The 27350-nt window shown below is 37.4% G+C and overlaps 1 protein-coding gene across 5 annotated transcripts in view; it reads right to left on the bottom strand.

The window, feature by feature from the left end:
• The window catches only part of MCC (MCC regulator of WNT signaling pathway), a 205937-nt gene that overhangs the window by 160660 nt on the left and 17927 nt on the right, over nucleotides 1–27350 (bottom strand). For 3 of the 5 annotated variants that reach the window (XM_083818748.1, XM_083818749.1, XM_083818751.1), the window contains exons 2-3: nucleotides 26315–26562; nucleotides 18564–18775 (exon numbers count right to left, since the gene is read on the bottom strand). In XM_083818748.1, coding sequence (XP_083674874.1) covers nucleotides 18564–18775; nucleotides 26315–26562 — 460 coding nt within the window. Of the gene's footprint in view, nucleotides 1–1316; nucleotides 2462–18563; nucleotides 18776–26314; nucleotides 26563–26850; nucleotides 26916–27350 lie in introns of those variants that run through there. The other 2 variants (XM_083818750.1, XM_083818754.1) reach the window with 2 other exon arrangements.

Genomic DNA, 27350 nt, shown 5'->3' with positions numbered 1-27350 from the left:
AGCAGTGAACAACAGACCAACAAGAAAAGTGTAGCCAGGAACCCCATGACAGACTCTTTACAAAAATAACCCAGGCTTTTATACTGAGGTTATGAACTCAATCTATGCTGTGTTGCCGGTACACAATTTCTAAACAATCATTTGAAAAAGTAACATAAGAGTTAATTTAATTGAACTATTTTGTAGTTAAAGGAGGAATATATACAGAATTTCTTTTAGTAGAACTCCCCAGCCACAAACCTACCACTCATCTTGCATGGCGAGATACTGCACTGGCTTAGGTCTCTCATATTTACTTTGCTTTCCCCTACACTGCTGCCCCTCTCACAAACCTACTGATTCTGATTAACTTTCCATGCTATACCTCATTGTCTCCTATCTCTGTACAATTAACTCCTCAAATCGTGAACTCTCTCATTCTGCTAAACACGTCCTATTATTTCTAATAAAATATAAAATAAATAACATGTTACAATGTAAGGTGTATCAAAGAAATAGGCAAAGAAGAAAGAGGAGCATATCAGTTAAACCGGGAATGCAGATTCAATTTTCTATAAAATGACCTCAATAAAATGCTTGGGATTTCAGAACATAACTCAAATTAGCAGTTCTCAGGACAAGTAAACACATAAAGATGATGCATCCAAAACATTTCAGCAACTGCCAGAAATACACCACTTCTGAAATATTTATTAAGTATTTGCATAACATCTGATATGGCTTTAATTTCTAATTTATTAAAAACATACACAAACATGTTGTACAAAAAACAGACATACCCACAACTTTAAGAAATAACAGCGTAGTAGGGTTTGCAAGGGAAAAGCAGAAAGTTTCCCATGGCTTGATATCTTTTAGGCAAGGAAAATAACATTCACCTAACCTAAAGGAACAACATCACCTTGGAAAAATACAATCAAATACAACTTTGCCAATGTTGTTGTCACACCAATAAATATTTGTAATCTTCTGCTCACCCCACCTCCCTCCTAAATTAGTCACCATCTGGTTAATCTCAGCTGAGATCTCCATATTTCACCTACTGCAAAGATGAACCTTGGGTATAAACACAGCTCTTGGGAGGTAAGGGAATTTCTGCTGCAGGGAAACAGGAAAAAGCATCTCTACACGATTACAATCATTTGCTTTTCACCAGTCTAAAGCAGCAAGAAAGTTCAGGTCATTTCCTCACTGGCACAGCAAGTTATAGCAAGATACACATTCTATTAATTTTTAATTGCATTGCTTGCAGAGTGAAAACCCAAACGGGGAGCGTTTCTTTTTAAAGCATAAAGAAGGGCACTGAAACTGCTTACCTCACTCAGCTCTGCAGGAGAGTCATTTCCATATTTCAAAGCAACTCCAGAATTCATGATGAGACTTCTCAGGGCTTGATGATTTCTGCAGATTTTAATGCTTCGAAGCTTTGTTTAACTGATTCAATACTTTCTTCTGCAATTTTTCCCCGTATTGCATATTTTGCTCTAGACAGCCATTTTTACTCCACATTCATAGTTAAAATTAATGACGTAAGATAATCTAAAAGAGCCAAACTGGTTTTCACTTCACATATAATCCATTGCTGTTAGCGATTTTTTGATACTGTGGAGTGCTCAGAGAACGCAGGGAAGGAACTGCTTGCCCAGATCCCAGGGCTGTCTCAGTCCATCTGCAAGTCGTGCTTCACCTCCGCTGTCCGTTTTCTGCTGCTCTTTTCCACAACTCTGTTTAAGAGCATCTCACAAAGCCGCTTAATGTAATGATTTGGTAAGCTTCATGCAAGTTCACAGAGAAAATAAAAGGAGAGCGCTGCTACGGTCTTCAATGTTCAGGGAGAGAGAAGGGAAAAGAAAAGAAAGCTCCCCTCCCCAAGACAAACCAATCCTGCACTTCACGCTAAAGTTTCCCCTTCCAGTGAGCCTGTAGTTTAAGTGGTTTATGATCAAACACAGCTGTCTTGCTGCTGGCTAAAGGGTGCATGGAAGGGGCGGTACTAAAAGGAGAGTGCAAGTGGGAGGGAGAGAGCTATAGAGAGTTCATTTTGGAATTACAGGCATCTTTCCAGCTTTCTGTATACTAATTACTGTACCAAAAACTATAAAGCTAGGCAAGTAACAGGAAACGCCACCTGGATAACAATCAAGTTGGAATCCTATTTCCCCATTCCCATGTGCAATTAAGTAAGGAAAGCCAGGGGATTCTGGGGATGGGGGTTGTAATGATCTCAAAAGGTCACAGTAAAACCAAAAGCACCATTAGAAAGCTGCAGGTTTTACAGAACACACTGACATTTCACAAAGACTTTGGGGAGATACTATGGGAAGAAGGTGGGAAAAAAATACTTGCTTTCAACATGCAACAAATAACCTAGAAAAATCCTTAAGAAATTGGATTTGAAGACATGCTCTACTCATTGCAAGAACAGAAGACCTCCGGTTCCCCTTCCTTCCGTCCCCTAAAATCTACTGGCAGTCCCACACAATTTGTGATGCTGGATTATGATGCATTTCTGAGTTAGAACTGGGGAATGCCACACTCCGCAGCTGAAATTTACATATCAGCTTAATACAATGTATTATAACAGTGTCAATTCCTGAGAAGAGTTCAAAAAAATTTATGAGAAACAGGAACAAATTCTATAAAAGCTGTGGTACAACCTTTGCACCTTTGCAAAAACATTTACTTGTAAAATGATGCTCTCCAAAAGTAAGATTTTGAAAGTCAGCCTGGGACTTTAGTTTTATTTTATCCTCTATTAATCACAGATGAATACCAGCATGCATACATACAGATAATTCATCCAAATGACAATACAGAAAGTGCATTAAGAAGTACGGCCAAGATAAACACATACATATTGATCCGTGATACTAAAATGGACTAGCATTTTCTGTATCCCTATCCTTCCCCAGTGCCCAGGATCAGGAACTGCAACTTTGGCTCAGAAGGTAAAGGGGAATGTCTCATTCTCTTTACATTTTTACTTTTAATCTCTGTGTCTGTTTTCAAGGTCTTTCCTTCTCTTTTCTGTATTTTTCTTATTCTCCAGTTTGCTTTCTAGTAATCTGTTTTTACATTTACCTTCCTTTTTTTTTTTTTATGTTCACCAAGTGTTGCCTTCATTCTTCACTATTTTACTCCTTGAGAGCATCTTTCCTGCCTCACCTTTATGTTCAGTTCTAACTGTGCATTTAGTGCTTCTCTGTATCCCTTATTTATGTGCTTTGTTCCTGACATATGTTTCCATTTATCTTCACTCAAGCAGTGACAACGGGCTGCACTGCTCTCTGCTGGCAGATTGCTGCTGTCTCAGCCACAAGAGACGCACAGCACAGTGCGACATCGGGCAAACAGCACATTCCACCTCCAGTGGGTAGGCTGCCAGGAAGATGCAGGGTCCTCCAGACTGCAGTATGAAACAGTGTATCCAGAGTAGTTTTGTGCACTGATTTCCTGCGCATTAAAATGTGATTAACAGTGTTTTATATCGAGAAACAGGTGTCCTACCTCATTTCACATACAAGAGTAAAAAACACTTGAGTTCAAAACCTTCTGCAGCTGACAGTACATTTTAAAACATTTTATTTTTTCCAAGTTATGGCTTCCCAAATGGGAAGGTAACAAACTTTTTTGTACTTTGTATCAGTATCCTAACAACTTCTATATTTTCTCTCAAATGCTTAGAATCTCTTCTGATCTTATCTTTGTCCAATTTTGGCACCTGTATCAAAGGTTCACCAACAAAGGGATGGCCCCAGGATTATCCAAAAATAAAATTCTACAGTTTTCCTTCACTAAAGTAAGATCACATTTATTAGGGCTCCAATATACTGCATTTCCCACATTACCTCCCTATATGCAAAATATTTCCTTGCTGACTAAAAACAGGCACTTAGAAATTAAAAGTCCCGATTTACTTTCTCCACTCACCATTGCTGTCCATTCCTGGCAGAGCAGTGATCCAACAGACGAGAGCACATGGCACTACAGAAGCATCCCAACCGTAAGGGTGAGGATCTGAGCTAGCACCACATCATACCGCACCTGTACGCTGCACGGGACTTTTTTCTGCCTCTTTCCAAATCCATATAGTAACACGACGGAAGGAGATAGAGACGTTGACTGAGAAGTGACAGCAGAATTTACAGTTTCAGATGTACACCAGAACACAGGAGATACATGCAGATACTTTCAGAACAATACTCATTTTTAAATGAAAAATTAAAATTAACTTGTGCAAACTAATGAAACAGTTAAACCAAACTGATGAAAAAATGATTTTGCTTTAATTCCAGAGGACTCCCACTGCAATCAGTGCATGCTTGCACTGAGTGGTACAGGATTACACACTGCTGAGTTAAAAAGCATCAATCATTACCTTTTACTAACCCATATGTACCTCCACTGCCTGTTTCAATGTCTTTTGAAGTCTTCTACAAACTGTTCAGGCTTTCCTTTATTGTGGAGGGTTAGCTAAGATCAAATGCAGTAATTCTTCTAAACTAATTATACCACAACTTTTAAATACTCAACAACATCTAGAACATCTTCTGAACACCGAAGATTTAGAACTTGTTCCCCTGAAATTTCACATTATCTAGCATTTCTGTCAGTCCATTTACTAACTCAATGAAACCATTACATCACAAAATTAATTTCCCAGATAGATCTGACTTTTCTTCAGACAGTTTCACTGTTTTCAAATACATGCAAGTGACCTAATGCAACAGCAGGGCACTAACAATATTGAAACAAATGTATTTTTCCCATTGACTTGTGCCACAGGCAGGGTTCAAAGAAAACAAAGGAAAATCTCAAGAATGCAAATTTTATGCTACCAGAAAGTGAACAGAGCACCTGGTGATCCAGCATGATAGAGGTGCCTAGGGATTCAGTCCCTCTGCATTTGACTGTTCATTCTCTCTCCCCCGTCTCTGTTCCTCACCTAGGATAACAATGTTCCCCTGTTGCCCACAATCTGCCTTCGTTTTTAGCATCTACACTTGCTAGGGTGTGCTTGTGCATGCATGGATGCACATGCAGGGAGCACAGGAAGAAGAATCTCCTAATATGTAGATGCACGTTTCTTAGCCCAAGAACACATGATGTACCAGATGTTTCAGTGTGTGCTACCATGACACAAACAAGAAGGAGGTAACAATAAGCTGGGTAAACTCAACTGTCACTGAGGATGACTGAAAAAGCCTCCACCAAAAGTGTTCTGTCAAGAAAGAGATACTGGTCTGGCCTTCCACTCAGTCTCAGCGCATTCGGATCAATTACTGCTTTCTGTACCTCTAAAGCATTCATGATGCACGCTGCTTGTAGGTAAGTGCATTTGCACTGACAGATTCTTCCCAAGATAATTTCAGAATTATACAGTTACAGCCATTAGTGTGGCAAGTTTGCTGATTGTTGATCTAACAGTCCTATGGTCACTCTATTCCATTTGTTACTGTTTTAAACCTTTGTTAAAACAATCATTTATAAGTATCAGAGATTTACTCAGGAGCCTACTGTTGTATCTGAATAATCATTTAATAAGATTTACACGATCTGTAATAGGATTCTATGGAGCAAGATAAGTCCTGCCCTTCTCACCTTTACTTTTGAAAATCCCACAGAATATGGAAAAACTTAGCACTGCAGTTATTTTACAAGGTCTTTCCCACACAATCTCTCTCAGTTTCTTAACTTAATTAATTGGAGCAGGTGTGACAATTGCCACACATGAATTTTCCATCCTTGACACTTGCAGTCAGAAAGCAACAGCGTAAAAGCAGCTATCTATTAAATATGCATGTATCACATTTTTCAGCACAGTGTACCATTCTCTGATAAACAATTTAATTCTGCACACCACATGCATAACTAGAAGGTTTGATACCATATGTCCCAGAATTGTGATCAGCTTAGTTTGTTTCATTTAATTAGCTCTGCAATCAAAATGATACTAACTGAAATTCACTACGCATTTAGCTCATTTGTTTCAACATCTTCTCTACAATTAGAGCAGTACTCCATATAATCCTTACACAAAAAATTACACCTTCATATATTGTAAATCAACTGCACACAACTTGAGTACATGTTCTTGTTCTCACTTTGGCTTGAAACACACAGGTGCAATACCAAGGTCTGAATTTCAATGGACAAAGTGGAAATTCAGAATAATATTTGGATAATGTTTCCAGACAATCCTTTGTTCAATAGCATTAATGCACTATGATTTAAAAGTGAGAGGCTGAAAGGGGTGTAGGTTCTTCTTGATGCAAACTGTTCCCATTACTGTCAGTGAAGTGTATGCATCTAAAAAATCCAATTCATCTGAAACAATTGCAAGTAACCTTACACCCAGGAATGAAGCACTCTCTCTGAAAAACACAAGCAAACTTATCTTCTTTCCTTCAATCACACCATCTCAATTAGTCTAAAACATCTAGAATAATGTAATTTCCAAATAGCACTTCAATCAGCTGCTCTCACCCCTTCACCCTTCTCCAAATACTTAATCCACTTAAAAAGCCATGTCCTTGACCTGGCAAGTCTCCATGGGAGTTTACATTTGATCCCTTTTTCTATTCTCCAGTATTTCACGCCACGCAGATTCTCACCAACTTGTCAACCAGCCGCTCTCATTTGCTGTCATTTTATCCAAAGCCATCACATTCATTTTGATTCCATCTGACCCCACTGAGCCTTAAACATCAGGTCAGGACAGTAAAAGGACCAGGGAATCAATGTGTGCCTGTTATTCATGTTTGAGACTTGTCTGAGAGGACAACAGGGAAAGATGGCAGCAATTTCTACACTGCTTTTATCTTGCAGCCACCTAATTATCATCACTATTCATCTGCTCCTTGCTTAAAATGAGGCCATTCTGTAAAGTACAATTCACATCATCTTATTTCTGATGAGCTTCCTTTCATCATCCAGCATTCCCTCAGTTCAGTCATGCATTCCTCCTGTCCACGTGCCAGGACAAGAGGCAACGAGCACAGACTGAAACACAAGAGGCTCCATCTCTATAGCACAAAGCACTTCTTTACTTGTGCCTGAGCACAACTGGCACAGTCTGCCCAGAGAGGTTGTGGAGTCTCCCTCCTCAGACATCTTCTGAGGACGTAGTCCTGGGCAGCCTGCTCTGGGTGTCCCTCCCTGAGCAGGGAGTTGGACCCAGCGACCTCCAGATTCTCCTGCCAACCTTTACCATTCTGTCATTCTGTGATAAGTACAGGGTAATTTCACTCAATTCATTTCTAGTGTCTATAAGCTTGGTAGCCATTCTGATTTAAATTCCCTTGAAATAGCTTGTTAGTTCTGCATACTTATTGTTCTAAGACCATTCTAAGTAATATGCATATGGCTTAATCCTACCTTTAAGATATTTCCTCTTCCACTTTAACAAAACTTGCAGTCCCTCATGTATATAAGCTGTCAACTATATCTCTTTCAAAAAAATCTCAATTACATTATAAAGGCTTACCAGGACCCCGCTTCTAAGCCTCTCCTATTTTTTCCTACATCTGATAGTGAGAATTCCTAATGTACATTCTCCTCTTATTCCTAAACTCTCTGAGATTTGTATCTTTTCCTTCAAACACTCTTACTTCCAGTTCCAGTCCCCACTCTCCAGCCACGTTCTCATCTGTAAACATTCAGTACTCCAACTCATTAGCTGGCCACCTCTTTTACTCATGAACTCTTCCAAGACATCCACGTGTGGTCAGTCTGCAATTACCTTTTCTCATAGTAACAATTCTTTCCACTGACTTCTACTACCACTGGCATATTAAACAAACAACTTCCTGGACTGGATCTGTGATCATGTAAGTGCTCATAGTGACACAAAAAGACTGAGAGATCCCTGGTTTACATCAGAGCTGTACTTTGAGTCTTCATTCCCCACCTAGTCAAACATCTCATTTCTGTATGTATGGTTAGTATCTCTTCAGATTGCTTAACGGATTAACTGCTGGAGATTTTATGACTACATGTATATATACATATATATATGCATGTGCAATGTGTGATGTTTATATATATTATAATATAAACAACTATACATATACATACCCATGCAGTTATATATATGCGTGTGTGTGTATACACACACCTCTATATAAATGTACGTATATAGAGATGTCTAAGTACTACAAAGTTTGGGTTCATCAAGACTGAAATTTTTCATTTGAAACATTCTCAATCAGATGAATTCTGAACATGCAAGGCAAGCATCTGACAGATGCCAACTTGAAGGCCTACGGGACTTTTTTTGTGCTCATGAGCACTTAAATAACAAGCATTAACTTCACTGAATGCTTGCAAAGTCTTGGGAGCTTTCAGTCTGGCAGAAATTGTAGCAAAAATTACTTCAACAATCATTGGAGCTGAAATGATGCATATAAATTTCTGGTGAATTAAAACCCCTAGTTTTCAACCAGATACATTTTACCACCAGCAAATATAAGACAGTTGCAGTTGAATTCCTATAGCTCTTATCTGAAGTTTATTTTACTGGCTGTCTTCCTTGGCTACACAGTTTAATGACTGCTCATGAAGATCAAGAATTTAGTCTTCAGATCATTTCTCAACTCCCTACCATTCAGGATCTACTAAATATGAATCTTCTTTGTTTTTCCTAAAAGGTCTATTTTTTCCTCTCTCCAGACAGCTAAACATAAAATCCAAGCTCTCTATTCTAACTGCCTGTCTAGTCTACAAAACGCAGTTTTCTGCTCTTCTAACTGCTTTGCCTTTTAACTTTTGAATTTCTCCAGTGACTTTTTTTCCTATACATGCTTCTACATTTATGTTTCTCAACATAATCTTCATGACTGCCTTACTGCTGCCTCATTGCTGCTTCACCCTTTGTACCTGACAGTTTAATTTTACACTGGGAGGGACAGGGCACAATCTTGCTTTAGCATTTACGTTATCTTTGACTTTTTTTTATAGGCTGTTTGGTTCTACAACCCAAGACCTGTTTACACTTTCCTGAAGCCAGTTACACTTCTTCATGTTCATGAAAATACCTTTTATGAACATGGTTACAAAGCTAAAATCTTCTTTACTTTTATGCCACACCTAGATAGTCCCTTACTTCATTAATTTCAGAAATGTCTTGCTAAATATTTCTAGTGTTTACTCACCCAGACAATGGTCTTTAAACCAATGAAACCACAGCAAATACACAACTCCACCTTAGAAAAGTCTTGTTTGTTCTGCCATTATGATTTAGAAATCTAGCGCAAGACATTTTATCATTATAAAGAAACACCTGGCATCCTTGTGGGGGGTTATCAGAAACAAAAACTTTTTTCATTCTTTTCTATAATACATACCAGACAATCAACACTCAGGCAAAAAATTAGATTTAACCAATAATAGGCACTTACTATCTCTTTAAATATGCATAAGGTAGAAAGATTCAACATCTTTTTCTCCAGTCAATTCACTAAAATTATGAATTCAAGTAGGTAAAGCAATAGGAAATTCTGTGTAGAAAATTAGAGATGGCTATTTAGCTTAAGGGTACAAACCTCGCTTGGGCACATCAGCAGGGTTCTCATTTCATTATCAACTCTTCATATAACAGACACCACCCTCCCTGAAATTCAAATAGTTTATTTTGATTACTTTCTCCCATGATGAAAAGTGGAGTTCACCAGTGTAGTACAAAACAGGTATTATCATAATCTGTCTCCCAGCTGAGAAGTGACAATATGGTTTTGTAGCCCAAAATGAAGCAATCATACTGAAAACTATCTTCACAAAATGTAGAAAGAGTAAGTGCTAGAGAACTTACGTGAAGAAGTACTCACTTCCCATTTTCTCTGCAGTGGCACCAAAATAGTTCCCCAGAACAGCTATGCTGACAACTGTACACTCATTACAAAAACACAACAAAGAAAATCAGGGAATTTGAATGGTGCCACTAGCTTGCACTGTCTCAGGTCAGTATCCCAAACCTGACCAGTGACAGAGAAATGATTCCAGAGAGCAGAAACATCCTGATGAATTTAATCATGACACTGATAGAATTCTGTGGATACCCTGCCTTGTCTTGCACGGTTGACATTACAATGGTTATTACTCCATTTGATCTGAACTAGCATTGAACTGGAAAAGCACTTAGAGCCCATTTTCAATTGTGCAAACTTTCAAACTGTGGAAAGATTTTCACTTCATTTTCAAAATACCTATATATCATGTAATCAAAACATAAGGGTCTAGCATATGTATAAAAGGGGAGAAGGAAAAGTCTTCTCAACTGTTTAATAAATGAGGGTTCATAGAAGCTCAGCCAACTACAACTGCAACAAGCCAACAGAAAACAAGTAGAAAATCTGATAAGACAGAAGTTCCCGTGACTAGAGCTACATGGTAATCTTTCTGGCACACTGGAATGCAGGACGTAAAGTTGTTCAGATGACTAACCCTAGGTCTCAGGCTCAGCTTACCACTGCACCACTGGTGCTAGCCCAGTATACAACGTGAATTGCTCTTCATTGCAGACAATTGGGAAAAAAAATGGGAAAAATGAAAAGACCTGAGCATGTGCATCATACCCAGAGCTCTATGAACGACAGTGAACAAAATGAAATGCATAAACAGTTTCTCTGTAGTACAGAAGTTGGGGAAGTGCAGGGTACAAAGTCCTTGCAACTAAGCTAAATTTGAAGTTTTGAAACACAGTCCCTAGGCCTTCAAACCATCTATTTAGACAGACTGGTTAAGAGCTCCTTTTCCTGTAGTATCTGATTGCCACGTACCAGTTCCAATTACACAATTACAACTGGGTTAAAAACCATCATTCTGTGTGCTTTACCTTCTTTACGTGGTTGTACAGGATATTGTTCCACTGTCACATAAAAGATCCAATTAAAAGCCTATTTCAAAAGGATTTATTAAAAGGCTGCCTGAATAAACGTGCCCTGTGCTGAAACCCATCACATTGGGCTGTGATCATCTGCAGATGGAGGTAGTAACAGGATTCAAACAAAACAAAAAAGGAACCTCAGCGTAGAGTCCTTAGAAAGGGACTATAACTTTATCATCTAATATGGAGAAAAAATGGTGCTAATATGCAAGCAAAAGAAATTTTCAAGAAAATTTATAATCTGCCTTTTGCTCAGCTATGTCTGTTATGATCCAATAACTACATAGCATAGATGATTCCAGGAAGATCTAATCCATAATCTCCATTTTTAACTTTAAAGAGAAAAATGAGTAACTGAGCATTAGTAGAGGGACACAGAAGCCAGGATTGTATGAACACATTGCGTTATCCTATTACACACGATGCCGATGTCAACAAACTAACGCCATTACAATGCTGGCTTGAAATCAACGACAAACAGCTTCCAACATAATGTTAAAACATAAAAAATGTCCATCAAACAAAACTGTTTTTGTGACTGCTTTCTGACAAGCCAAGCCTCCTGAATCCTGAATTCCCATAATCAGTTTTCACTTCAATGGTATTCTCAGATCTTATTTTAAGCCTGGTTGAATGGAAATATGTCCAGCTTGGAAGAAAAGACACAAAAGGCACGATTATCTTAGGCACAAATATTTTATGAAATGCTGGCTCCATTGTCCACACCACTGAATTCTTCTTAAGCTTCAACCTTTCCTACCTAGGAGGGTTTCAGCTGAATGAATCATTAGCCTACATTTTTATGCTAACAGCTTTTATTGGCATAAAAAGAAATTGTAGTAACAGTTGCATGTAGGACTGAAAACAAGTGGGGATAAGGGGAGGAAGGGAAGAGACCCAGCTCCTGTGATTTACTGTGATAGTATGCACTAGATGCTGAATACGGAACAGATTCCCTAACAAAATAACCTGGGAAAAATCACTCTGTGCATTCTGGTTTAACCTACAGTGTGGACATAGCACTGAATAAATTCCCTGAAACACATGTGTTTTCTTATCAACACTAGTCTCATGCAAATGGACTAGAAATGCATTATTCTCTCCCATTCAAAAAAATGTTCCATGAGAGCATGGGATACCTGATGCTCTGGGGTCCAAATTTCCCTGCATCTAAGAGAAGGGATGGGGAAGCTGAAGGAGTGAAGTTTCCCAAACTGAGGAACAAGCAGGCTGAATTTAAAAATAGAAAATTTGGAGAGAAGGTAAAGAACAAAAATGGGCACCAGGAAAGGACATCTTACTGAGCTGTCGAACTGTAAAAACTTTAGAAAAGAAATGAGAAGCCTAACAGTACGGTCTCATTAACTGTGACACAAAACAAAAGTAACCTACAAACTGGCTCTGGAATTACCTTTCAAAGTGCAGTTCTGTCTTCAACTTCCTTGACACTTTTATTTAAAAGAACATTTACCCAAAGAAATACCTGTGAAATTGCAATAAAATTCATGCTTAATTTACTGCTGATTGCTACAAATTAGACAACAGAAAAAATGTTTCATACTTAGGATAGCTGTTAAGAGTATACCTTGACTGAATAAAAAAGTCTCTTGACAGCAGTCACAAATCTCTGTGAAGTCCTGTTTTCCCTCTCCCCTACAAAAGCATTTTTGCTTCCTTTGGCAACCAGACAACCTTTCCTGTACTTAAGGAGTCAATCTAAAAACCTGCGTTCACCAGCTCAGTTTAAATGTGCCAATAATGTAGCTTAACAAAATTACAGTACATATACAAAGGTTTACAGCTTTAGGGGGGTGAGGGAGAGTGCTATGGGCTTTTCAGTACCGTCATTTTTACTCCCTCAACACTCTACATTGAGTTATGCCAAATAAAAACTTATTTATAAGACTAACAAGCAGACTCCTGTTACCTGTGATAATCTGATTGTATCAGTCTTTATAAGAAAAGACTTTTAGTTACACAAAAACATCTTCTGCTAGTCACATAGCAAAGGATTTTTGCCTGATTACGGCACAGATCTTCTAGGTGGCAAAGGAAAAGCCACCTACCCCTGAAAAAAATTGTGACTTCTGAAGTATTATCACTCAGTAAAAACTAAAAGGAATAGCTTTCCGAAAGCAATGGTTCTGTCTGTCATAACTTGCAGCTCAACACTCTTAAGAAGGAAAAATTAGCAATGCAAACATCCACTGAGTCTGACAAAGAGGTACTGCAGTAATATCTGTTTTCAGAGAACATGGTACTTCCCTAAAACAAACACATCAGGTTCTCATCTGCTAGTGATCATGGTGAGAAGCTTATGTCAATACAACTACTACATGGCTTTGCTATGAATCTTACAGTATGCCTTTGTTCTTCACAAACTTTTGAATTGTGTGTCCTGCAGAGATGGTAACTACACTTGGCACAGATGATCCACAGTCAGAACTAAATCTGTTTTAGTCACCTTAATTGCACCGTACAGTTGTACGTACATCCTGTCACACAGAGCCGCATGATCAAAACAATCCAGTCCCAAACTCAATAAAGTCTCTAATACCTCCAAATGAGGTACACATACATACAAACCAAACAGGATTAGCTGAGGAAGAGCATACTCCAGAGAAGTTACAAGACAATGCATTAAGAACCTTGTTGCATTAGCTTTCTGTTTTATTCTTGATGGAGATGCTCCAAAACCAGCACCCTTTAAGATTAGAAATGAGTGCAGATTTGGCAGGTGGAGCAATCTGCACCAGTGCTCTGGACACATTCATCTTGCACTGACAGCTCTGCTCAACATAAAATAGGATTATGCCTGCTTAGTCAGTGGCCAGAACAATGAGATGCTGAAGGAAGCAATGAAGGTAACGCTGTAAATTTGCCCTTCTCTCTAAGTTAATAAGAACATGCAAATCTGTGGCACTTGCACAACTGCTTTGAAGAGGAAACAGCAACATGGGCTTCTAGAAGCAAGTGGTCATGAAGGAATCCTACCACAGACTATTCACAAAAATAAAGCTGTACTTTTCTCCTCTGCAAGTCAACCATACCGCTATCAAATATTTCCTAAATGTTTTCAACAAGAATAGCTATAGCAAGGAAGGTGTATTCACAGTTATAGTGTCTTTAGAAGGAAAAAATCAGAGATTAAAGGATTCCAGATCACAGCAGTCCAGAGACTGGCTAGTTAAAAAATATACATCAGCATACTTTGAGCTACAGTTTTTAAATGTAAGATCTTTGTGCAGGAACTTTCTGAACAAAACAGAGCTATTTCCAGCTGACAGAACAGAGGTATGAAATCATATCAACATATCATCAAACCATCCCAGTTGGTTTTACTTATGTAAATATAGCTGCTTGTGACAACAAATACATTAATCTTACCAACACCGAAATAAGGCAACAGAAACCAACAGTAAGCACAAAAACATGCATGAGCATTTATATGTACATGTTCTACTCAATAAAGTATCAAGTTTACCTACTCCATTTCAATCATGTGCAAGGAGAGTATGAAAAGAAAATTAAACATATGTAAACCCCATTCCTTCAGTTTTTTGAATTTCACTGGAATTCCAGTGTGAAAGGTGCATATCGTATCAAAATGCTGCCTTGTGTCAAGTTTTCAGAGAACAACAACACTTCATTTTCTACAAGAGTGCAATTCCTCCTGATAGCACCACAGGAACAAATCAAGATTGCATGGCCTCCTGGGAAGCAAGCAGATGCGACACTACATGAATCAGTTATTTCTCCACAGTTATACAACTACCCAGACTAGCGATTCTCATCCATCTTTGCAGACTCAAGAACAAATACAAAGCAAATTGCCAGACGGGCACACTCCTGACAGAAATCATTTGAAATGGTTGAAATCTTTGCTATCCATGAAACATATTTAAGTTGTTTAGATCTGAATGCAATTAAACAAAAAAAAAAAAAAAAAAGAACTCAGACTGACTACATTTGGAACATAATTGACAGTTCCTGTCAGAGGTATTTGTAGTAGTATATAAGCTACTGACACAAACAGGTACATCATCAGTAAGTGGTGACAGGTCACATTAAAGGTTAATATGTTACTCATAAATACTGGTACCAATGTGAGAAGCTATAAAGAAAAATGTGTTCTTACCATTTGTAGGTAATAGTGATGAATCTGAAAAACACTGAAAGAGTTATACTTCATAGAAAGACTACAGAATATATTATTCAGGTAAAACAAAAGCTGAATGTGAACATGTGCTAATAAACAAAAATATTGCAAAATGAAAAGAAATGAAAAGCTAGAAACACATGCAATGAACATGCATGGCTAAATTTCAAACAGGTTTTTTTTTTTTTTTTTAATTTCATCACTCTTTTGAAGGAACAGGGATAATGCTCCTGAGTACTTAAATATTTAAAAGCATCATGAAGACCCTCTGTATCGACTGAGAAATATAATCTATGCTGTAGGATATGTCGTACATAATCCCCACTGGGATGTCTTTAGCCTGACTGCATAGTCATATGTTCAGAGAGAAAAGAATCAACTTCTAACCAGAAATCACCCAGGTTACACATGTTCACCCATACAATAGATACTTTTTCAGAGCTCTGAGTCTGAAGTCTAAACACCTACAAAGAAATGTAAAAAACATTACTTTCAAGAATATGCCCACATATGGCCTATATAGATATATATGGGAGATGTTCAACTGTCAAGAACCGTTCATAAGAGCAGGATGACATAGAAGGGCTCTGGTCTACTTTTTCGTAATCATTCTGAAGAAGATTAAAACTCTGGCTAACTTCAAGAGCATTTATGTACCAGAAGGAAATGTCCACACATGGTTTGTTTTAAAATTTTTGCTCTTCTATCACACAGTTTTACAAAAAGAAACAATCTACTCTAAAAGGGCAGAAATGCAGTTATTAAAGATCCATCAGTTTTTTGGGGTTTCTTTGTTGTTGTTGTTTTGGTTTTGTTTGTTTTTTAAAAGTAACCCTAGTTACAGTGCAAGGGAGTCTGCCCAGCTCCTTGTGTACAAATGGCAAAGTTCCCTGGATTCAGCCCACAAAAGTGTGAAAGCGATCTGGGATTTTTGAAAATGAACACGAGGGAGCATGTAGTCTCATCATTGTGGCAAATATAGTTCGGTAAAACAATTTGAGAAAGAGAATAAAGTACCATAGTAACTCACAGCTCTAAGCCTGTCTCTTTAGAAGTCTAAATTTAGACAGCACATTCCTCAGTATTAACAGTGTAAAAGGAATAAATGCAAATAGTGAAAAACAAAGTAAATTTCTCTCTCCATTTTCTCTCACCCCTTCTTTCCATTGTAAGAAAGCCAAAGCAAAAATTTGTGTATGACTCATGACACCAGTGCTTAAGTAGGAGTCAAATGGAGATGCTATTATATTCATCTACATATAAATGAGAGACTATTGATTGTACCTATGGTTTGAAAGAGCGCTGAATATTTAAAAATAGAAGTATGATAGATGCTTGTTAAAACAAAGATCAGGTGTCTTTCAAAACAGTAAGCATAAAAGGAATTTAGAGATGGAAATAAAGAAAGCCATTATACCTGGAGATCTTATTTCATATGAGCCTTCAGCATTTTTATTTTTAAGACATCTACATATTAGAGCGACGCAGCAGCTTTCACACCATGCATTCTTGAATAACACTGCAGACCTGTGTCTTCTTATTTGCAAACGTACAACAGCTTCTAAAGCCCACCGCTTCTGAACCACCATAAGTCAGGAGGAGCACAGAAAGACGATGTATTAGTACACACCCACCTTGAAACCAGAATGAACTCCAGTCAAAAAGGACACAGCAACTCAGTTCCTAACCCAGAAATAAAAATATTCACTCCACTCTTTTTGCACAGCTAAATTGGTCTTAAACAGCTCCACTTAAACTTCTGTTAAGCATCATCCTACATCCTTTAAAATAAGTTGCTCACATTTTTCCAAATCCATACTTTTTTAAGCAAACCAATCAAAGTCATGGAAATATGTATAGCTGAACACTGATTCACTATGTTCCTTAGACTTAGACTTGCACCTTTTTAATGGATGACCACAACTGCAGTTTTCAGTGTGGATAAGCACTGATTTTACCAGTAGAGTTTGATTTGAGTTTGGTAGTGTTTTCATGCAAACCAGAGAATAGGGCAGAAAAGAGCTCAGAAAGATATTAAAAACACAGCACCTCACAATTTTAAAATCAATTACAAATTCACCTAATTAGTAGTTTAGAGCCTATTCTGCATTTGATTATGACAACGTTATTCAAGTCAGGGTCAAATGCCTTACCAGAGACACACATCATCTGCTATCCTTCCACTATACCCAAAGTCTAATGTTCTGTAAAAACAGGTTTTAGATTGGCTGGACATGATTGTTCTTATATAAATCTAGATGTCCTCTCTTAGTCAAAATTGCACACATCTCCAGAAAAATACTGGGAGATATAAGTAATGCTGCTAACTGTTTTATAATTACCCAGGTTTTCCATCTTGCCTTCTTTATGTGTGTGCTGGCACTTCTGCTCTTTACAGTTTTCAAATGTTTCTGTCCAGTCTTAAAGATCAGAGCTCAAAATTTACGACAGTTAATTCTTACTATGCTTTCTAGAAAAAATGAGGACACAGTTTGATTACGGAACTGTCAACTTCCTTGAGGTCTTTTGTCCTTTAGATAAAACATGTTTTAATATCTACATATTTTTAGTTTGCACCTGGAAACTTCGGTCCTACATCAGATTTTGTTCATGAATTTAAAACATATATATATTAGAAGAAGTCTTTTAAAAACACTTTCAGGGTATTTTCTTTTTGAGTAATGTACCTTAAAGAAGTTGATTTTACTCTATTGCCAGTAACCACTTCCATTAGACATTAAGTCTCGAGCAAGAGGCTGAACTAGACAACCTCCTAAGGCTCCCTTACAGCTAGAATTACCCCTACAGCTAGAATTATCCTGTATCAATTTCAAAGTCAAATGTGACAATAAGCAATCATTTTAAAAATCAAAAAATTTTCACTTTCATTTTATCATCTTTTATTTCTCCACTTAAAACCCTGTGCAGCATAATAAGAAACATGCTACAAAACAGACTTAAAACCTCACTTAAAACTAAAACACAAACTTGATCCCAATACATTGATGGGGAAGCCAAAAATAATGCCTTATACCTTCAACAGTTGCACTTTTTATACAATGGAGAATAGTTATTACAGAAATAAAGAGCACAATGTTGCAACAGAGGGTTTAAAGCAAATATCAAAAATTTAGTGGCTAGTACAGAAATAACACTGGAAGAACTTTTCTGCACAATACTTCTAAACAATTTGATGCCTTGATTTAAAAAAATAAATAAATAAATATTTGATAGGAAGTTTTCACATGTACCTTGTCTTTTGTTAAACTGTATAAATTAAGAACTTGAACTTGGTTCCTCAGCAACTCCTATCCTTTCTGGTAGAACTCAATTATACAAGCTTTAGAAATATTATGCACCTTTCAACTGCTAAAATCACATTAGCTTCCTTGCAAATGAAAGGCAACAGCAGCCTGGCATTGTTTCCATGACAGCTCAAAGGATGGATTAATATACTTCTTCAGAGAAAAACACAAAAAAAAAAATCTACAGAACTTAAAAGCAGAGGCAAAACGCACTTACAGTGTTGGCAAGTTCCAAGTAACTTCCTCCAGCTGAGCTGCTAAAATTCGAGGCCTGAGACAGAAGCTTCTGCAGAGCAGCCTGCTGAGTCCCACTGCTTCCACCATTCTCCAACACCTTCTGTAGTGTAAAGTGACTCTGGAGGTCTGGACTCTGAAGGTCTCTTGCTCCTGAATCATACTCCCAGCTTTCCCTGGCTCCTGATAAGGCACCTAAAATGCAGAAACGGAAAACCACTCTAATATGGGCTATGTATAAACAACACAGAAACAAGCCAGCTTGCCTTTCCAGAACGATAAAAAGCAAACAGCTCCACCATTGTTATACCCCATCTTGCATATGCTGACAATACCAGAAAGAAAGAAAAGAAGTAGTAACATTTTCAATGCACAGAACATTTACCAAATCACAAGATCCAGAAGAAAAAATGAAGAGCATTTGCATACATTATTTACTAAAGGATATAAAATAACTAGTTTAATTTACAGTAGTTATGAACCAGAACCATGGAATGAAAAAGTGTCAGTAACTATGTCAGATTAAAAAACAGCATTAATCAAAGAACAGAAAAGGAAAACCATAATTCTTAACTTTTTGTTTAGTGAGTAACAACACAACATACGAATTCTCTAGGTGTACAGTTTATGACATTTTTATGTTAGCAACACTTTCTCATTATCTCAGAATTGCCTGTTACAGTTCAAGTTTCAAAGAAACATCAGTCACAAGGTATTTCATTAAAAAATCATTGCAACACTACAATCATGTAGCTAGAGACAATGAATGCTTCAGGGAAAATTTTTGTAGCAGGAAGATAGGGTTGCTGTTTCTCCTTGCATAATCCTTCCAATTTCTTACAGTCAGAGACAGGTTTAAACCCTAAACCAAATTTTAAGCAGTTTTCTTATTTTATCAGGAACTATTTAATCCCTGGGGATTTCTGCTTTATATACAATAGTCTAAATCCTTTTTAAATCTTTTTATATTTTAGGCTTAAAAATTTTGCATGGCAAAATATTCCATAGATTATTTAATAACCCTGGGCAGCACTGTAGTTTTTCATATGTAGCACAATGAAGACTGAAAACAATTAAGTGACTTGTCCAAACACCCATTCTAAGTTAAACATCAGAACAGAATCTAGATTTGCAAACTATAGCAAAGATCTATATCCACCATGCCATCAGCAAAACGTAAGTAATTGTCTATAATGCCATCATGATGGCTCAAAAGTTTTTCCTTTATGGCTATTTCTCTCTCTGAACACTATAAGCATTCCAAGTGAGTGTTTACTAATCAGTGTTTATCACTTATTAAGTAAAATGCCAGGGAGAAAGAACAAACTATATAATGAGCTATTAGTAGAGTGCCTTCCCACTCCCTCCCCCAAGAAAGTTAAATCGGCAAACATGCAAATGAAAAACCATCCAGAAGGGAAACAAGGTAGTAACTAATCTGTATCATTAGATCAACAACCTAACAGCCCTGTAAAGCAGCTATACCTGATAAATCCTCTTAAGAAACCCAGAGATGGTTTCCCTGGCTTACTGTAAAGAGAACACACTAGTTTTTAAGCATTTAAGTAGAAATAACAACAAAAGAATTATATTTTATACTAACATAACTAACATGATTCATATTACACATACAGGTAACTATTAAAGATTAATTAAATTACTTCTACACCAAAAGTATGCATCAACCGTGAATAATCTAGCTGCATGCTGCAACCTGTCCAGCACAGTTGAACTGAGATACCACTACCAGCTGTTTAACATCCAAAGCATAAATATATTACATCCTGTGTAGGGTACTGACTACTAAGTACAGTGTTATGCATCTCTGCCCTCTTGTGGCTACAATATACAGTATAGCAGAAAAATCTGCAACCAACAGAATTGAAGCAGCAGAGATGTCTCAGGAGACAAGGGGAGATGGACAACCAGTTCTGTCCTCTCCCAGAGTAGACAAGAATACTGGATACAATTCTGTCTCCACAGGGACAGCCACAAAATTGACAGCAGGCTGTATCATACCTGCTTTTACAGAACTAAGTATGGCACATATTCAACAGAGTATGTGCACTGTCAATTTCTATTACTTAAAAGACATTGTCCTGCAAAAAAGCTCTCATATTCATTGAATTAACAATACCAGCATTGTTGAAGAACCAAGTGGCCTTCATAGACTTCACTATGTGCTATTGCATTAAAACACTGAGGCAACGCAGAAAACACCTGTCAGTCACAAATGGAACTATTGTTGGTTTGGTTTTTTGTTTGTTTGTTTTGTAATGACAGTACTGTGACTGTACGTTTAACCCAAGTTTTCTTAAATGTTCAAGTCTGCACTCCTGGTATAAAATACACATTCTAAAAATGAAAGGAGGCATGACTGTTAGAGAGAAAGGCATTTTCAGTATTTCTAGTAATTTATTTCTGATCTCTAAATTTGACCAATATAACAGATTCTGAAACTCCAGCTGCTAACATGCTGTCCTCCTCACTCATTCACCTTTGGTGTCTCAGCTCAGCAGAGAAATTCTGGAGTTGTCAAAACTGTGAATTCAGTTATAGCTGGTAATTCATTCAGGATGTATGTTGCATTTGACATACAACTCTTGCTCTTACAGTAGTAATCAGAAAGTGGGGATCCATTAGGTATGATGCCATACCTCCTGCAAAGGTAATGTCACAGAGGGCCATGTTCTGGTGCTGGCATCATTTCATTGTGCTAATCTGAATGTAAATGACATATCATCTTCTAACAATTAACATTCTGTGCAGAAGCCTTGCATACTGCAACAGAGAAGTGGGTGACTATAAGTCATGACTATAAGTCTATCCATACAAACATGCTTTTTAGTTTGATAAAAGATAGCTTTACCAGACTATGCTGATGGACCTGGCATTCTGTGATTTCATCTTTGCTCACAAAGTACAAGAGACAATCCACCAAAATGGTAGGGCACTGAAGGATCCATAATATCAGGAAATGTGTGATATTGTAAGATTACCCTGCATCGGCTTCTCAAATAAGTCTGGCTTTTGAATGGCAAACGTAAAGACAATTGACAATGAAGGATACTACAAGCACAACTGGTCTCTAGGTCACACAGTTACACCTCACCTTTGTGTCTTCAACAGCAGAGATCCGAAGTCTGATTGCTATTTTCCATGAGGTAGCAGTGACATTTAGTTAATTAAAGACATTCATTTAAGACACTTAATACATAACATAATTCATATGTGCACTGGACACAGCTCACAGCTTCTGGGAGAAATTCATTCTCGAATCTAGTATTTTACTTCTTGTATTTCCACCATAGGCATACTCTACCCACCAGTCTTGTCCTTCTTCCCCATTCCCACCAACTTTTAAAGCTATTTGATAATTCCAAAGACATTTGATAGTGGTGTCACAGTCTCAAATATACTAAATTCCTGAAGGCACTGAGAAGAATGAGAACTACAGTACTCCTGCTGAGAAAAATAATGCAATGTGATGCAATGCTCACCCTTGATTAAGCTGTGCAACTCCTGGCTGCAGGACATGACAAATGCTGAAGACCAGCATAGGTTCAAAGACTCCATCACAGAGGGAGGGAGCAAGTGCACAGGCATGTATGCAATTATCTCTAGTTCTATGTCCCTGAACTGAAATTTAATAGGAAAAGATCATTACATACTCACCCTATTCCTATTATCTTCTCTAAGAATTTCCTTCTCACAGCTCTAAGAGACAGGATACAATTTCAGAATAATCTCTAGACTAAAGCAGTTTAGCTGTTCTTAAATTTCTACACATATTTTAACCACAGGAAACCTTTATACACATATGTGCCCTATCAAAGATGAGAGCACCCATTCTATATAATACCTTCCTTTCTAGATTTGCTGGTGTTTAAAATACAACATATATATTGCAGTTTTAATAAGATTAGTCAGCTGTCAAATACAAATCCCACAGAAAAACAGGTTCATTTATTCTGCTACTCATAGAATTTAGCACTCTAAGTTTCTAGGGAAAAAAAGGTTACATATAGTCTGCTGCTCTGCACAAAGACAGCAGTATCAAAGGAGTATTTAAAAATAATAAACTGAATCATTTACAGTTAATGTAAATTCATATGTAGTTAAGTTTAGCCTAACAGATAGTCATGGCTGTTTCAGTCAAACAGATCTAGGGTGAAATTCTGCTCATAAATCTCAAGAAGAATCTGTAGTGCACCTTTGAGATCATGTTAGCTCCGAAGCTTTTAATCAAATGTAGCATAAATAAATTTAGTCACTGCATCAGTTTCTTGAGGGCAATTTATTTGTAATAAGATCAAACATGGAATTCATGCAAAGTAAAAGTAATGATTTTTCAGCTCCAACCAGCCAGCCTCTCATGTTTACCCATAAGCTAAATTTCAGGCTTAATTTCTATCATTCCTCTGATTTATTCTCATGCTTGATCCATAATGTAAATACATTAGCATATGAAATTTTCATGGGACTTATTTTCATTAAAGAGAACAGGGGAGTTGGCTATGAACTGATTACTTATCACAAATTGACAGCTAAAGATCGCTTATGGACTCCGGTATTCATAACTGTTTATCTAGAATATGAAATCAGACCAGTAAGTACAAGCAGCTCTCAGTGGGATAGGAAATCCTTCACTTGGTCTAATGAATGAATTCACTAATAAACGTCATTTCTTATTCATCCACAAAACAACAGGTACTAGAAACAGGCTATCTTTATCACAAAACAAAAAACAGCAATTTACTAATTACCTGGAAAGTGCACACAAATCTATAGAACCTAAAATATAAATGCTTCTAATTCTAGCTTTTACATAGAACATGTAAAACAATTAGCACTGAAAAACCTGACAGAAGCCACAGCTGTTCAGATCATTTCCTGCCTTAAATCATTAGAAGCGTAGTTCTTCTGTACTGTAAGGGCTCATTTGCCAAGGAATCCACTTCCATCACTGGATACACCATTCACACAGATTTAATATACCCATCATGGTTATTAGTCTCCATAACTGGAGCAGTGCCCACAGATCTGATCAGCAACTGACATTCTTCCCGTATATCCTACCGAAGTGATATACTAAAGAGTCAGGTTAGCATACTGTCATTGCAAGTCTCCAGCAACACTTTCAGAAGTTATTCATACTTAATACATTTTAAAGAATGTCAGAAGAACATTAAAGTAACAAAATTCACATTCAGTTTCATCTACAGAAAAAGCACTAAATAGTACTTGCAAACTAAAGATCCTGTTAACTTTAACAGTGTGAGAACTAGAATACATTGTAATAGCCTTGATTTGCTGATATCCAAGCAGCTAAAAATGTCATTCTTGGAACTTGAAAAGCGTCCTTTTTCATGCATTTGAATAAAAGATTAAAACTGTTACATCTTACACTCTCTTTACTGAATTTCAAGCTAGTAGACACATGCAGGTTTGGCTTGCTGAACATATATACTCATATGCTCATGACTGAGTATTACTAAACCTGAATCCTGTATCTTGATTAAAACTGTCATCCATTTTAGCTTACTGGCATGCCGCCTGGAAATACAGGAGTAGAAACATTTGTTGGGTAAATCTATTGTAATAACCTTATTCTCATACAGCCATTAGAAATACAGACATTAAAAAACAGGAAAAAAAAGGTAGAGACTGAATAGGTACATGACACTTGACCACAGTTCTGCCACCTGACCACTTCTGGGCAGCAATTAACAAGATTTCTTTGTGGGATGCATTTTGAGACTGTAATGTAGACCTTTCTCCAGTAAAGTTTAGGCCCTCTCTTTTAATTACTATAAACCATAATTATTAAGCAGATTTGTCCAAGAAAAACATTTTAAAGCCCAAGTTGCCAGAAATCTCTAGCAGCCACATAGGGGACGGCAAACATGGAAACTTTAGGGAAGTGTGAGGGCAGAAGAGGTTTTCTATTTTCCAGGAAAATGGAACAATAGCAGCATTGAAACAACAACCAATATAACAAAGGCAGTGAAGATAACTGAACATATGAGCTACAGAATATACACCATTCTTAATCCAATATAGAAGATATTCAGGAGTCATCTTGGTTTTGAAGTGTTGTCTGATACAGCTCCTGAAGGTGATTCATGGTCTGGAAATGCAATTGAGCCCAGGGATTATGAAGATTCAGTGTAACCAGGGATGGAGAATGGACACAAAAACTAAACAGTTAATCAACTTTTACCTCAAGCATATATATCAAAGAAAGATAAACAGAGGAAATATTAACTACAACAAAGTATGACTATAAAGAATAGTAAAAGAGATCAGACAGAAAACAAAGAGCACTGTGAAACAGATTCGCTATGTTGAGAAGACAACAAGAAAAATGCAAATGAGCATCAGATGATGGGGTGGTGAGAGAGAAGTACAGTCAGTCTAAAAAGCAAGAAGACAGGAAATTCACCAAGGATCCAAGGCAAGCCAGCAACACTTGAATGTCTGAGACAAGCCAAGAATACACGCAGACAGAGTTACTGTAAGACAAAAAAACAGGAACCCCGCTAAACAAACGAAAAACAGAAACAACACAAACCATGTTTTACGTTCTAGGAGACTGACTACTGAAAAGGAATGACAGGTCAGTAACATGAGGAACCAGAACAGAGACAAGCAAACTGTTCAGGAAGAAGCATGAAATATATCTAAGAGTAAAAATAAAAATACATTCCTAACTTAATTAGGACACATACAAGGGAAGACTATTGGGATGGCTAATGGAAGACCACTTATTATAAAAGCATTTAAAAAAAATCTAGGGTCATACAGTCTAAACAAAAGGTATGGGGATCTATCTCTCACTAAATACAATCAGAGATTTCTTCTGAAGCATGGGTGTACCCAGACCATGGGCCAGCAGTCTTATTTAGCTAGCATGCAGCTACTGCAGGAAGCTAGAGCGCCAACAGTCTCCTCAGCAGTTTCCACAGTAGCTTGCATTGGTGGGTTTTTGACCACATGCTATTGTCTAAAGACCAGCAGCTGTCTTCTGATCTCTTGTATCTGTTATAGGGTGAAAGGAAGCATTTTGTAGTTGTAAATATTTCTGATTTGATGCCAATTGATCAAAATGCTAAGGAAGACTGGACTCAATGACACAGACAATCTTCTGTTCCTACATCCTGTCTTCCTGCAGATGAGATTATACGTTTTTTTTTTCCCTTGTGTTTTTTTTTTAGAGGGTAGAGTGAGGGCAAAAGGAAAGCAGAATTACTGTATCCTCTCAATTGGCACATGCAGCACTCAGATCCCCAACTAAGTGGATCAATTTTTAAAGCAGCCAAGAAACATCCACATTCCTAGAGTATCCTATATCTGAAATACAAAGATTATTTCTTTCCTAATTGTTTATATTCCTACCTAACTACCTGCCTTTGTGGGCTTTCTGGACAACAAACGCTCACTCTATCACAGTTACCAGCTGAGCTCCACAGCTCCTGTCCTTTCAAGAAAGCTTGTTGTCTTGGCTAACTAGGATTTCTTGAAGAGGATGTTCTGCAACAGATACTTGTTAACACACCAGACGAAAAGGCTGCATCAGTTTTAACAGCATTCTAATATATGACAAAATTATGCGAAAGCATATTCACAAAACCCTTTACGGAAAATCCTGATGCCAGAAAAATTGGTAACAAAAACCCCAGAGTTTATTGTCTGTTAAACCACATCAGCAGGACATTTAAAAGTCATACCTACCTAAACTGTTATTGCTGCTAGTCGGCCAGGAAGCTATTCTATCCCTTAACTTTTTCTTTTTACAAGAGTCATCCGATTTCACAGAAAGCTCCACTTCCTCCTTTCTGATTTCTCGCACCAGTTCCATGCGGCACTGACTAAAATCCTGGAAGGAAATTTTTCCATTTTCATCTGCTCCCAGCTGGTGCATGATCTCGGCGACAGACTCCTCCATATTCAGCTGGCGGCACACCATCAGCAAGTCATTCCTAAGGATATTTTTACAGGGAAAATGGGGGCAGGGGAGGGATGAAAGTGGAAGAAAGATTGGAGAAATGGGAATGGAGAAGAAAAAACAACAATTTAGTTTAGAAGAAATACTGACTGTCTAATCTGGAAATGAATTAATGCATAGATTTAAACTCAATAAGCCAACTATTGCTTTTTTTGTCAATCCAACAAAGAAACCATGATGTTGGCAAGAAATTACAACACAGACCATGGAAAAGCAGGAAACATTTTTCTTTGTTAACCTCTATTTTCATGCTATTACCCACATTTCTACAACCGGAGACAGACACAAGTGGGAGCTGAATCTTGCTGCTGATCTCCATAGTATCTTCTGAAGAAGTGACATAGTAAGAATTTAAACTATTAATGCTCCAATGAGATCAATGGCAACTTAAATTTCCATTTTACTTGCGACAGGCCACACTTGGGACTTCTGCCACTGAAAAGCAGTTAAGTTAAAGAGGACAAATATGAAGGACAAAGAAAACAGCAGAAAAGAGAAACAGCATTTGGAAACCTTTCTCCAAACGTTGTGACTACAAAATCCTCTTTAGAAACTCGACTGGTCCAGCCGTTTAATGAAACTCACAAAGTTGTGAGGAGCGCAATACTACGAAAAATACTCTGGCACTGTGTGTGAGTGGCTATAAGACAGCTGCAACCAGGTCAACATGGAAGATACTTAAATCATATGATACACTTAAAATTTATACGGTGGATTTACCTTAGGATAAATGCATGCAAAAAAATGTAAATATACTGCCAA

The sequence above is a fragment of the Anser anser genome (genome assembly GCF_964211835.1).
Source record: "Anser anser genome assembly, chromosome: Z".
In the NCBI taxonomy this organism is placed as follows: Eukaryota; Metazoa; Chordata; class Aves; order Anseriformes; family Anatidae; genus Anser; species Anser anser.
The sequence above is the reverse complement of the archived record's forward strand: the minus strand, read 5'-3'. Positions and strand labels throughout refer to the sequence as shown.